The sequence below is a fragment of the Nicrophorus vespilloides genome, unplaced genomic scaffold (genome assembly GCF_001412225.1).
Source record: "Nicrophorus vespilloides isolate i.1.1-1 unplaced genomic scaffold, Nicve_v1.0, whole genome shotgun sequence".
NCBI lineage: Eukaryota > Metazoa > Arthropoda > Insecta > Coleoptera > Silphidae > Nicrophorus > Nicrophorus vespilloides.
The window spans coordinates 258,915-273,122 of NW_017100106.1; the positions used below are offsets into that span (position 1 = coordinate 258,915).

The following is a 14,208-nucleotide window of genomic DNA, read 5'->3' on the forward strand; positions in this document are numbered from 1 at the left end:
AAATCTTGGTCATCTACATCTCAAACAAGCATAGATTCCAGGGAAGTACTACGCTACTTATTCGGAACTAGTCGTATTATATACGAATTAATGAAATGCTTTTAAAAGGTTTCCAGCGTTATAGTTAACCGCGATATATCAAATCTATGTTTGCTTCGGTTTAGGAATAATGTAAGGAATTAGGAACGTCGATTCGAGATTTATTTATGCTGTTGGTCAAAGTATAATTGAGTAGGAAATTCGACGTGAATTCAAATAGGATTTAGTCCTTTCTTTTGCTTTTATCCCTTTTTTCACCACCTTTTTCCCAACCGATTTAATCACTTTGCCGAGTTCTGTATTTGTTTTGAACCACATCAGGGGGATTTATTTCCTAAACACACGGAGAAGATTTCAATAAAAGTCTTATTAAAGCTCGTCCACACTTTCTCCATAAAGGATAGTCTTGTAAATTCTTCCTTACCATCTAACGTCGTTAAACTAAGAGATCCCCATCTCCTTTGAAAGCAAAGGCGAACTCTTAAGAGAAAAAAAACTCTTTACTTTCTTTATTAATCTTGTGAAGCCTCACAGGAGGAGGATTTATTAATTTTCTACTTATTTCTCGATCAAAATGGACGGACTATGTCATAATTACGTTGCACAAAGGGCGGCCCAATTAGTGCGGGATGTTTGATCAAATATTAAACGAGACCAATTATTTCCCTCGACGTAGTTATATAATTTTTTGGTGTCACATTTTTTTGTCTTATTAAAAACTCGTTGCGAAATCGGATTGTACAGTTTTTAATTGTTTTCCTGGGTCTGGAAAGCGCAAAGCAAACTCCTCGTCCACGAAGTGTGTCATTCCTGATGGTCTGTGAATTCGTTCCGGGCTTAATTAAAAAGTTTCAACGCCCGAGGAAAAATTGCTATTTAATATTTCGTAAATGCTATTTTTGTTTTCATTGTACCATCAGAACGTCTGTTTTCGCTGCTTTACGCGTCAGGATCAATCAAATCAAATCCTGTATAATTGCCGACTGAGGGAATTATTTCCAGATAAAGCGTGGAAACTCGATGGAGCTTCGACATTTCTAAAGAAATGTTGGTGAAAAGAGGCTGCTTATCGAGATTGAAGCTATTAAAACCTTTTATGCGTGCGTTCCACCGGGAAAAGTGTAAGTAAATAAATAAATAAATTTGGGAAGCTCCGGATTGCGAATTAAATTCGGGCGCCGTTCGAAATCGGCCATTTGCATTTCTGCTATTGTGTGATCGATATGTAGGACGTTTTGTGCAGTAATTTATTTCCACTTCGTCTAATGGTTACGAGCACGCGAATAAAGCTCGGTAAATTGGAACCTCTCGAAAACTCTGGGTTGTCCGGAAAAAATAATTAAGACACTACAATTCCGGTGATTAATCGTCTCACCATTATTATTTATCTTTTATTTTATCAACAACTTTTTCGAAGCAGAGGCGGAGAAAATTGTACAAGAACGAAGGCAAAATGTCTTCCTGCATCTGAAAGGAATTGCGGGTCTTCTTTTTTGTCCTTCCTTTTCAATTGTAACCATTTCCTTTTCTGTTGTGCTGGTTCTATCCTCTTCGTCGTCATCTGCTACCTCCAAGAAGGAAAATAGGAGACCTGCTAATGACGAAAAAATTAATACCTTTTGTTATCGCATTGATCGGTAATTACACGTTCCTTTTTACTTTACAGCTTTTCCTTTTTTTCTTAATACCATCAATGTTCATGGTCTTAATCGAATATTATATAATATTGTTTTATGTATTATATATTCCATGTAATTACTTAATAACTTACACTTAAGGAAACATACTTATTTTAATTTAAGTTTAAATTAATTTGAGTTACGATATAAATTAGATTAGAAATATTATATTACTACATTAAAATGTAACCTCGCATATTGCGGCTTCGATTTATGCGGATTTACAATAGTATTAATAGATTTGAAAATTTCAAAACAAACTATTAATTGAGCAAAATATTTTTTTTTAAATTAATACACAAAATTGTTTTATATACATAAATGATCATTTTATTTCGTCTGTGCGGTTTTAAATTCCTCGATAAATCTGGTTTCAAACAATGGATTACGTGAGGTATTGCTGTATTGCAAGTATAAATCAGTCTGGGTCTGGAATCAAATTAGGTTAGGTTCATGTTATTTTTTGTGACATTAATTTACAATTTTATATAAATTGTATATTTTGTTGTTAATATATTATTAAGATTTTTAAGAAATATTTAGTATCTCTAAAGAACAAAAATAATAACAGAACATTAAAAATAACCTGAATATTTTTTACTTTAGTGAATAAGTACACAATCCACATAGTTTATAATTAAACAAGTTTACATGTTAAATGTAACATATGCAGAGTGGTTATTACATTTACAAACAATAAGGTTTTCTAGTTATGAAAAGGAAATAAATTAAATTAAACAATAATATCAACAAATACAGTAGAACCTGTTTTTGTTCGGTCCTTTTTTATGCGAGTTTTTATATATGAATTCCAACGGTGAATTGGCGCCGTTGTAATATTTTCTATCAATGTGCATATGTACAGTCTATTCTAACGATTCTGTTAGTCAATTCTGTAACCAATTCATCACAAGAAGATGCGCGTTTTGGATTAACACGAGCAGCAGTGAATTATGTATGTGCATTTTGAAAATTTGTCCATATGCACACTGAAAAATTAAATGTTTTAAAAAGATTTCTGTGTAATTTAATTATGTATTTTGTTTTGATGCACTTTCTCAAGTATTTTATAAATCTTTGACGTATTTTTTTTTGTGCTATAGGCACCGCATAAAAACATTTTTGTAGTATATTATACTTTGGAGAAGTATAGTGGGAACATTTACTTCCACAAGTGTGTTCACAAGTATGTTTATTCGGCTCAATCACGGATAAGTAATGATACAGATAGAGAGAGAGACTAGAGAGAGATTTCTACTAGGTGTCTGAAATGCTTCACTGCTAAGTAAATCGCCAGTAACTCCCTGTCGTATGCGCTGTATTTCTTCTCCGCTGTGGTCAATTTCTTAGAAAAGAATCCCAACGGTTTCCATTCGTTGCCTATTCGCTGTTGGAGAGCTGCGCCGGCTGAAAAATCTGAGGCGTCGCTGATGAACGAAAGGGCTGCCCCGGTTTGCAGATTGGTTGCGGATGGCGCTGCTTGTGTTAAGCTCTCTTTGCAGCTTTCGAAAGCTCTCTGCGTCTGGACTGACCACTTGATGAGTGACTTCTCCTTAATGTTTCCCACTAACAGGTCGTTTAGTGGCGCTCGGGTACCTGCGGCATTTGCCAAAAATCTGCGGTAAAAAATAATTATACCCAGGAATTTTCGGAGATATTGTGCTGTCGTTGGTTGCGGAAATCTTCTAATGCCTTCTACTTTCTTCGGTAATGACTTTGTGTCGATGCTGGAGACGCTGTACCCGAGGAACGTTACCTGGGGCTCTCCGAAGACGCACTTTGCGCTGCGCAGAAATCTAGATTGCGCAGCACCTCGTCCATGAATCGCTGGAAGGTATGAGCTTCATTTCGTAGTCCGAACGTAATGAACGGGAATTCGAAAAGGCCAAAGGGTGTTGTAATGGCCGTTTTTGGGATATCTTCTTCTGCAACACGGATTCGTGGTCTAATTTCGTAAAAACCGTCTTTCCTCGCAGCGGATGTGCGAAGTCTTCGATGTGTGGCACTGGGTATCTGAAATTGGCACCATGTGGAACGGGGCCGCCCACGAATTCTGCCTTTGCACGCCTTAATTTGTCAGGGACTAAACGTCTTAGTTTACTGAGGCCGGTGGACCTGGAGTTGTATTAATGAAATGTCTGATGGCATGGTCTTGATTCCCCTGGTGTTCCATCAGGACGAGTTATTTCAGGGAACTTTGTTAATAACCGATGGTAAGGAAACGATCCATTGACGGTTTTGATGCTTTCAGTGTTTCGCATCATTGTGCCTTTTCAGATAATGCGGTTGGTCGTCGAGGCGTTTGTTCGAAATATCGACGAGGAGCTTGTATTGGTCCAAAAAGTCCGCGCCGATTATGGGTTTACTCACATCTGCGACCACGAAATTCCACGTGAAATATTGGCGCAGTTCCAAATGCAACACTAAGGGCACTGTCCCGATTGTCGCGATTGTAGAGTAGTTAGCCGCCACAAGTACGTATTTTGATTTGTCTCTGTGGCTGCGATTAAGAGACCGAGTCTGTTAGAAATCGTACATTCATGTTCTTGTCCGTCAGGAATAAGCGGCATGAAAAATGTTTGTGGTCGTAGTTAGCCACTACTGACGACCGTCGTCGTTTCCCACCTTTAAGTTGCACGGAGATCTACACTGGTACGCGTTTGAACCGAAGGTATGGTGATACCAGCACACATTACCCGACAAATTTCTAACTACACTTCATGGACGCGAACATGAACGTTATATCTAGCGAAAGCTACGCTCCTCAGGTCGTCTTCTCATTATAGCTAGCTCTGGTTTACACGATATTTCTAACATTCCCGCTGCGGACGATGTTTCTTCCAACGATGTTTCTGGTGTTGCGTCTCTTGTGCACGTGCATTAAAAGGAAACCGCTCCATCCAGAGCGTCTTGATGAAATCTTCTGGCACAGTTGTTTCGGCCAACTCTCTCAGATGGCGTAAATATTTCGAAGGCGCGCGGTCATCCATCTCCTCACGATTGGGTAATTGCCGTTCGATAAATGTATTTTTCAAATTTTCGTATTTACCAACTGCTGGTGGATTTCCTATCACGTCCTCCACTTCACGTATATTTTTCTCGTCCAAGCTGCTAACCACGCATAAATATTTGTCCAAATCCGCGGTGATTCTGGCGCTTTAAAAACAGGCTTCCATCATGGTAAACCACAGTTTTATGTTCCACGGCAGAAAACGTTCACGTCGAGGTCACCAAATTGGAGAAGTTCGGTTATATGGATTGGAGAGCAATGTTCATAGAGTGGGAGCATTTACTTCCACAATGGCGGTGTTTACAAGTATGTTTACGGATAAGTAATGATATAGAGAGAGAGACAGGATACAAAAGGGTACTTACACGATATAATACAGAGAACCTTACTGGCTAACACGGCGCGACACAACAGAGCGATTATATATATTTCAGTTTATTTATTCGGATTGAGACATATTACAATGTTAATTATTTAAAGGTGCATGCTCCTGTAAGCCTTAGCTCTTTCGGCATTGCAGAGAGCAATTATAGATATCCTGCAGCTTATATACCATATGCGGGTAGCACCCTTATGCGTCCTTCCCGGTATACCCGCTACGGGCTGGAGTGGGGCGTCCTGTACCGGGTTGGTACCTGACGTTATATCCGGGCTGAAGTAAGCACCACAATACAAAGTTATTTGTTATACGATATAATTTTTTAAATTTTCGAATATTTTTTTGTGCGGTCGCTATCTACAGCCCAAAAACAGGTTTTACTGTATTTAAATGAATATTGAATGCAAAATGTTCCTATTTTTTTCAGGAAAATGTATAAAATAGTTTATTACCTAAGTAAGTATGTTCCAACTTTTGAAGTATTGGGTTGATGCATATCAGGCTTTTTTGTATACAAGATTTTGTCAATACAAATTAATTAAATTGAATTTATTCTTAGATATTTTGCAATATTTGTTTAAAACTTTTGATTGATATTTATAATTTATTAAATAGGATAAAATATAATAGGATAACATAAATAATTGTAAAAATGCTTTTATATCCTAATACGTATTATTAATAACATATATCTAATAAACCATGTACAGATATTTCCAGACATAAAGACAAAGCAATATTAATATACTTGTTTTATTGCGTAGTTTTTTTCCTCTCTTATTTAGAGGCACTGCGACGATAAAAAGTAATGGCTTAAACACGTAAATGCGATACATTGCAGAAAATTCAATAATAGAATCCCATATTTGAAAATTGCATTTATTTTTATTTTCTGAATATCAATATGTTTTATATATGCATATACATAATGCATTTATGTTATGTTAAAATATAATTTTAATCGCAAAAACTCTACTCTACAGATAGAAGTAACGTGAAAATTTGTTTCCTCTGTGAAAATAGCGTTATCCTTTAATTCTGAATTAAAACGCGTTTCTATATATATACTCGGTAAAATTTTATAAGTATACATCAAAGTGTACTTTATAAAAAAACAATAACGAGCCAAGAATAAGTATAAAATATAATTAAAGTTTACGAATCCTACATAGTTGAATGTTATGTGCACTTTGAAACCATTTTTTTTTTCATTTTATACTTTTCACAAATAAAACTCTATGAACTAGCAAAAATACATAATAATTTATAAATAGTGAGTATAGTGCAAATTCGATCAATCCGCTTTCTATAGTGAAAATTTCAAAACAAACTTAATTAAAAATAAATTCTGACATATTAGAACACAAAATGATTGTATAAACATTAATGATTTTTTTTCTCCATGCAGTTAAGTTTCTTCTTATGGTGTCCATTTTATGCGACCCCGATTAGTTTCAAACAGTGCAGTATATTGGCGGAATATATAAAAATATATAATTATCTTCACACTAAATATGTACACTATAATTTGCAAAAACAACAACTTCAATCTTGTTTTGAGGAAAATAAAGTATTTGTATACGAAAAAGTGTACCCGTATCCTCCGACTTACGAAAACTTGTTACAAGGAAATATATAATGATAATAAAAATTAACTGACCAAGATGTACTACCTGTTTTGTTGCATGTTTCTTTTGTTGTTTTTTTTATTAAATAATTGTGATGTCTACATTGAAAATGATTTGTAAGTAAGTATTTTGTTTATTTTAATGTAATTTTTCAAATTTAGACTATCAGTAATATGGAATTTAACAAATATAAGAGTAAAAAAACATGATAATGTATGGTAAGATAATTATATTTTGAAATTTTTAAAATACTCCCGACTTACGAACAACCTTTTGAAATAAAACTAGTTCGTAAGTAATTCACATTTCGATATTCGCATAAATTAAAAAAAACATTTACTTAACACATCGAATTAATATTTGCATTATCCATATCAAACGCAATGATATCGACACTTTTTTAAACATCATTACTGGCAATGAAAAATGGATTAACTACAATAACATAAATCGAAAACGATCATGATCAAGCACAAAGCACCCCAAAAAAGGATCATGCTATTTATTTGGTTGGTTTATTGTTTGTTTGAAATCACACTTGGTTCAGTTTTTTGCTGATAAGTACGGAATCGCGTAATCATGAAGTTGCCAGATAAATGACAAAAGTTCATTAGACAAAATAGAAAATATATAATTCATTCTTTGTATACAAAAAAAGAATATCATTTCACACTAAAAACATATTTATATTCCATAATATTATTATAGTTATTTATAATAATATCTACATTTTAAAAATACAATTATGATACTAAATCGAAATGAAAATTCATATAAATAACAAGAAAACATTGTAAGTGTTCACTAAATAATGAATATTACTTATTATTAATTATAATCCTAGGTATATTATACTACACCATATAATTATATATCCTACTAATCCCCTTGAGCAGTTAAACATCTCCATTTCCCACTGAACGTATCCATCATTCTTATTTACTTCATTCCCTCCTACATTTTTATTATTCGCCTGTAGTCTTTTATTCCCATTAGTGCCTAGAACTTAATTCCGTGCAACTAAAACATCGTCGTCGCTTTTTCTTTATTTCATTTCCTCACGTTATTAATTCTCGCTGTCGTTGATGAATTCGCTACTGTTTTCCTTGCATTTTACAATAAATACATTTTAATTTCGTAAATTCCTTTCCTCAGAGCGTACACTTCATTCAGTATTCTTTAATTAGAATCCGTATTTACCTGCGTAATGAACAAGCTCATTGAAGTTTGTTCTATTTTTAACTTCAGTTTCCTTTCTTAATTATTAGAAATATTTGAAGACTTCGAGTTGTTTAACTGAAAATCAATTTTGTAGCTACTATGGGTATACCTAAATGAAAATAAAATATATTTACATAAATAATTGGATACAAAGAAAAAACGAAATTTTTTTTTCAATAAATTATATTAATTTTAATATGAAGAATTAAAAAAAAATAATATTCATTGCAATAGCTATATTTCATTAAACATACTATGACCAAAATACGTTCCTTTCTAATAAAAATATATTTTTTAATAAAAACATTTTCTTTGCACTTCTTTCTAAAACAGAATCATTTTCACTGAAAATAAAACCTTTTCAATGTCATTTAAGTACCTTTTAAAATATTTGGTTGTAACTTCAAATAAATATTCAATAATCTGTCATTATTAACTAATTGATAATTGATGACTTAATGACATAGCAGTCAGGTATATAATGAAAAATTCAAATAACTTTATATTTCTGTGGACTTTCGAACTCAATAATGAATAATTGTGATATTGTTCTCATAAGATTATGACACAACAGATTTCAAACTATAATAGCAACATTATTCATTGAATTAATTTAAAAATAATTAATTATTATCTGCTTTTAGAAATAATATAAGCATATAAAAGTAATTAAAACATGTTTTTTTTATTATTACACTTCACTTTTGATTACATCAAGAGAGTTTCTGAATTTATTTTATGTAATTGCATTATTTTTCTGTTTCATTTAATCAGACTGACTCTGCAATTTAATGAGGATTTGTATTACACCTTTAATACAGGCTTTTGGTTATATTCGTATCCAGTTTATATTCTGTTCAAAGCAATGGTAACTCTAATTACCACACATTCAATATCGGGTTTCTGGTTCATTAAATTGTTTATTTTGTTTCATGTTCCTATACATGCAACCCAAATCTCTAAACTGCACTGATTATATATATATATCTAATGATTGCAGTTAAACAATATAATTTTGGAAAAACCTTGGTCGAGATCCCTTATGTTAAATACATAAATAATAATATAATTAGTATAGAAATATCAAATTTAACAATATTTATTATAACAGATATTTTATATGCATGTATCATTTTATATTTGTTCTACTAAAGTTGGTTAAATTAATTCCATTCATGTTTTAAATTGTAATAAATTTTATTTCAAATACTATTTTTCTCACCCATTGATATAATAATATTGATACATTTATATTATTTACCTTTTAATTTAAAAAATATATTACTTAAAATGGACTAAAAGCTTTTTGCTATAGCTCTTCTGACCGAACTAACGTACAAACGTTAGCTAATTAAACCTATCAACGGTTGGTCAAGTCATATAAAGACATTATCTTTTAACTCGTTTTAGGAAAAATAAATACAGCAATATTATGTGAATTGGGTACAACATTGTTGAATCGGATTTGGCGTTCATTGCATTGGATAAAATATGATATAGAAAAAAATCAGATTAAGTAAAATTATGGTAAAAAAAAAGAGTTGTACTAGATATCCCAATTTTTCTGGATTTGTTGCGTATAAATTATAGAGAGGAATACAAAAGTAAGTAAGAATCCAAATCATGTTCCGGTTTATACCATAATATCTATACAAATTATATTAATATCTAAAATAACAAAATATTTAAATTAAATTTTATTTAGGGAAAACATAATTTAGATATAATGTTATTTATGTTAATTGTAAATCGATGAATTACCTTTGTTTTGGTTTAATTGATTTATATGCATGGTCAGGCGGTAAAACGCATATTGTGTAGATGGGTTAATTTCTAATATTTTATATATAACTAGAAATAAATATTATTGTTTGTTTTACCATATAGATTATATTTACAATGTTGAAATAAAATGAAATGCAAAAGCAAATTAATTTTCAAAGGAATGTACAGTTTGTTCAATCTAATTACATGGACTATTATTTTATTATTGTCAGAAAACATTTATATATTAAAGAGGATTTCATTAACTAATTGTTCAAAGGACATTATACAAGTTTTTATAATCTCTTTTTGTACAGTTCATTTTTAAGCGGATTTAAAATCCTCGACTAGTCCGGTTGCAAACAGTCCAAGATTACTCGCAGTATGAGAAGTATTGCTATATATATTAAACTGTATTAAACTCCTATAAATATCAAGCAACCATTCTTAACCATTCGGCTATTAGTCGCCCTACCCATGATCAAACCGGCGACGGTTCGAATCCTGGTCAAAAGCCAGGCACTTTGTGAGCCCTCTCACAATAGGCAATAGGGCCATCGTTCATTACATATGGACAGTGATATGAATAAGGTTCAGTCGATGGACAATGACAGTGTTAAGGATAGCAGCAGCAGATTCACAGTCAAAGGAAATAGTGGAATCGCAGATCATCAATATACTACTGGAGTTAACCTACAAGACGACAGTCAACCAACAAATAAAAAATTTAAAAAAATCATCATAATGATAACTGTCCACCGGGAAAGATTACCTATTTAATGTCAACCGCGATCTTAAATTTACTCAATGTTCACATTGTTGAACAGATTGTTAAAAAAATTACACGACATAAAAAAAATATCAAGTGTTGAAAATAATATAAATATATGATATTTATAGAAGACGATTTCCAAGAGTTCTATTTTTTCCATCCATTGAGTGGCTTACTTAATATGTGAAGTAAAATCAATAGGGAATTCAGCGACACTACATAAATGGTCGAGATTATGTTAAAAGCATTTAGGTATATATTATACTTTTTTCCAATCCTCTAGTCGCCATTAAATAGCACTGTGCACATTAACTTGCATCCGAATCCCATTAAGAGGAAATACCTTGAGCGCTGTTTTGCTTGAATTTCAGGAAAAATCGTCCGTGTGAAAAATTATTACATTTCCAAGTATTTTCGCATTCAAACATGTGAGGATGCGACAATTTAATGTAATTACATAATACCGGCATTGTTTCCATATTTGTTTACGATATTTCTCATACGTTGGATTTTTTTCGTTTCCAAGTCTTTCTTTAAGTACTTCGACCCCGATTATTTATCTGTTGGTGGCACGCTTACTTTTCTGCCGTTTAACTTTAATACATTCCATTTTATTTTAGGATCTATTATTCGGAACGGTAGTCTGGATACTTTCCGGAATTTAATTTACATAACCCCTCAAATCCAGATTGTGAAACATGTGGATGATTATGGAATATTGAATGTTCATTCACCAAATAATGAAAATAACGAATTACTCGAACGTTACAATCGGCATTAAGATTATCTTATGATTATCCTAGATTACGGAATCGATCAACTTACTAACGAGGTGCAAGTTCAAGGATACTACGGATACTACTGACGTGTATGTTAATGCGACGCTAAACTCCAGGATACAAACACAATTTATTTTTATGAAACCTATATAAGTTGCGAAAGCATGACTCTTTAAATAGTATATACAAATATGTTATTAATACGATGTTAAGTATTCATGAAATTATTCCCTAAACATAAAACAATTTTCAGTAAATAAATATCTCTTTATATTATAGGGATTTAATGACATGTCCAAATCACAGGTATATTAGATAACTTACATAATACTTGAATTAAAAATGTATTTATTGGGTACTACTTTTCGTTTATCGAGGTTAAACTATGTTATGCTAACCATAATTTCAACTTATTTGTTCCAAAAATAATATATATTTATCTACAATTATCCATAACTTTTTACTGCTTTAAATCTAAATTTTGAGGTGAACTTTATAATTGCGCTTTGTTCCGTTACTATATTTTCGCATAACATAGACATTAATCAATTGGTAACCACTCAATAGTGTAGACATGTAAGTTAATAATAAATATTATCATATTTCATTATATCCCGGTCAATTTGACCTTAAATTATATTTGCCTTTTTAAAATCCATAGGAAAGCATAGGAAAGCTTGTGCAATGTAGTGTTTTTACCTATAGTTATAAGTTTGTACACTATCTGTACTTGTAAAAATTGTGTGAACAACCATGCGCATATATTAAGCCTCTTTCTTCAATGATTACACAGAGGCTCAATATAATATTGATTATTTTTGAACAAATTGACTAGAAATTAATTGAAAAAATAAATACTAAAAAAAACATAAAATATGCATAATTCAATAAAAGTCATAAAACTAAAAAGCTATTTGATAATGTTTTAATTAAGAAAGCAAAACTTTAAAATATTATAGTTGTTTTAGAAAACTTTAGAAGCTTTAGAAAGTGATTTATATACAAAGCAGATCAAATAAAAAAGGTGAAAAACATTATTTTCTAATGGCAATGAATACTTAATATGATACCAAAACATTAAATATATTGAGACAATAATAAGTTGAAGGTATTTCAATGATATTCCGACAGTATTAAATAAATGTGTAATTGTTGATATACAATGTGTCAAATACAAGTTGAAATACTGTGCTCTTGTACATTATATATCTTTGATACTACAAACTGATTCATGAAGATTTAAAATTCATTCATTCATTCACAAAACATATATTTTTTGATTGAAAATTATATAAAAATTATGTAAATACAATAAAAAAACGATGATTGATAAATTTAAATACTACATTGGTAGTATCAACTATGAAGAAATCAGTTGCATTACATACAACATTCCGGAAACACATTTCTGGTACAGCGTCACATCTAATCAAAAATAGGGACAAATCCCGAAAAATCGGGTCATCTGGTCTACATCACCTTGAATAACTCTCATCGACTACTTGGAAAATGGTATAAATATTTGGACACTTACATTATTCAATACTGCAATTTCAGATGTAATTTTATATAATTATTACTATAAAAAGTTTATCCAAATGGATATACATTAGCTAAAGAGATTCCCAAGAAATGAAATGCAGCAATACCTCGCATAGTCCGGCATCATTTAATCCGGATTCACTTTCAAAATAAACTAAATGGTCTAAATGTTTCTTTTTTTGCAGCATATTTTTGAATGCATTTAGTTCCTCTTTTAGTCCGGTTTCAAACAGTCCAGGATATTAACAGGACTGATTGATTATGAGAATTATTGCTGTATACATAAAATCGGATTTATCCTTCATACCGTAATAAAAATATTACTTATTTGAAAATAAACATATTAACTCAACAAACGCCAGATAAATAAATACGATTAACCACTAAAAATAAATACGAAATATACATACATGTGAAAATCTGGATATAGTATCCATTAGCAAGAATCAAAGTGGCCGATTTGCGGTTGAAACCAGGAGGCAAGTTTTATGACCCGAATGTAAATGAATAACACGCTCCGCTCGTGTTTACGGAGCAGACGTCAAAAATCGATCGTTGCAAAATATTATTTGGATATGGATGGAGGATATGTAACTCAAAGCAGGGTCGAAAATAAAAATGAACAAAATTCTACGCCTCTGGCGAAATCAGGTAGGTTTCAAGAACGAAATGAAATGAAATGAAATGAAAGGAGAAGAGAGAAAAATAAAGAGACAGACAGAAAATATAGCAACAAGGATACACGGTGTTGCTGAACTTTGAAAGTATCTCCGTAATTTTGGACCAAAAGTTAAATTATTTATGTTTATAAAGTTTTAATTGTTCGGCCGTTCGCCTGAGGCTGCCGCTTATGGTAAAAAAAATATGCAATTAATTCATGTACAGCAAACAGAATATTTCGGGAAAGAGTATAACAGAAAATATATCAATATATTATTTGATTTCCTTTTTTTATTTAGTACTATTTTAATATTTTCACATTTTTTAACTAAATTAATCTAATATTCGCAAAATATAAGATATATTACAATTCAATGATATATAAATAATTAACATAATATTTAATATCTCGTAATTATGATATATGAAAATATCTTATTATGTAAAAATATTATTTATTTATAAAAGAAATTAAACATATTTATCTTCTTTAACAATCCCAAATTGGAGAATCATGGATAAAGAAACGTTCTATAAAATACAGTAATTCAGTACTAGAGGTTACCTCTGAAATATTTGCTGTCCGCAATTTTAAGCCTCATTTAACATGCAAAATATTCCAATCATCCTACAATATATGGCCCCAACAAACAGAAGGACATAACATATAAGGTTGATCGAAAATGACCGTAGAAATTTAATAATTTTTTTTTTAACGGAATATTTAAAATCCTT

The 14,208-nt window shown here is 31.3% G+C and overlaps 2 protein-coding genes across 2 annotated transcripts in view; both read right to left on the minus strand.

The window, feature by feature from the left end:
- Positions 1-14,208, minus strand: part of LOC108568296 (adenylate cyclase type 6) — a 134,362-nt gene that overhangs the window by 108,157 nt on the left and 11,997 nt on the right. The window lies entirely within an intron of this gene.
- On the minus strand, positions 2,959-5,603 carry LOC108568251. Its single transcript, XM_017929225.1, has 6 exons — positions 5,560-5,603; positions 5,282-5,380; positions 4,611-4,874; positions 3,988-4,218; positions 3,531-3,833; positions 2,959-3,454 (listed from the first exon to the last, which is right to left on the minus strand). The coding sequence occupies exons 1-6, from the start codon at positions 5,601-5,603 to the stop codon at positions 2,959-2,961; spliced, it is 1,437 nt and encodes a 478-aa protein (XP_017784714.1).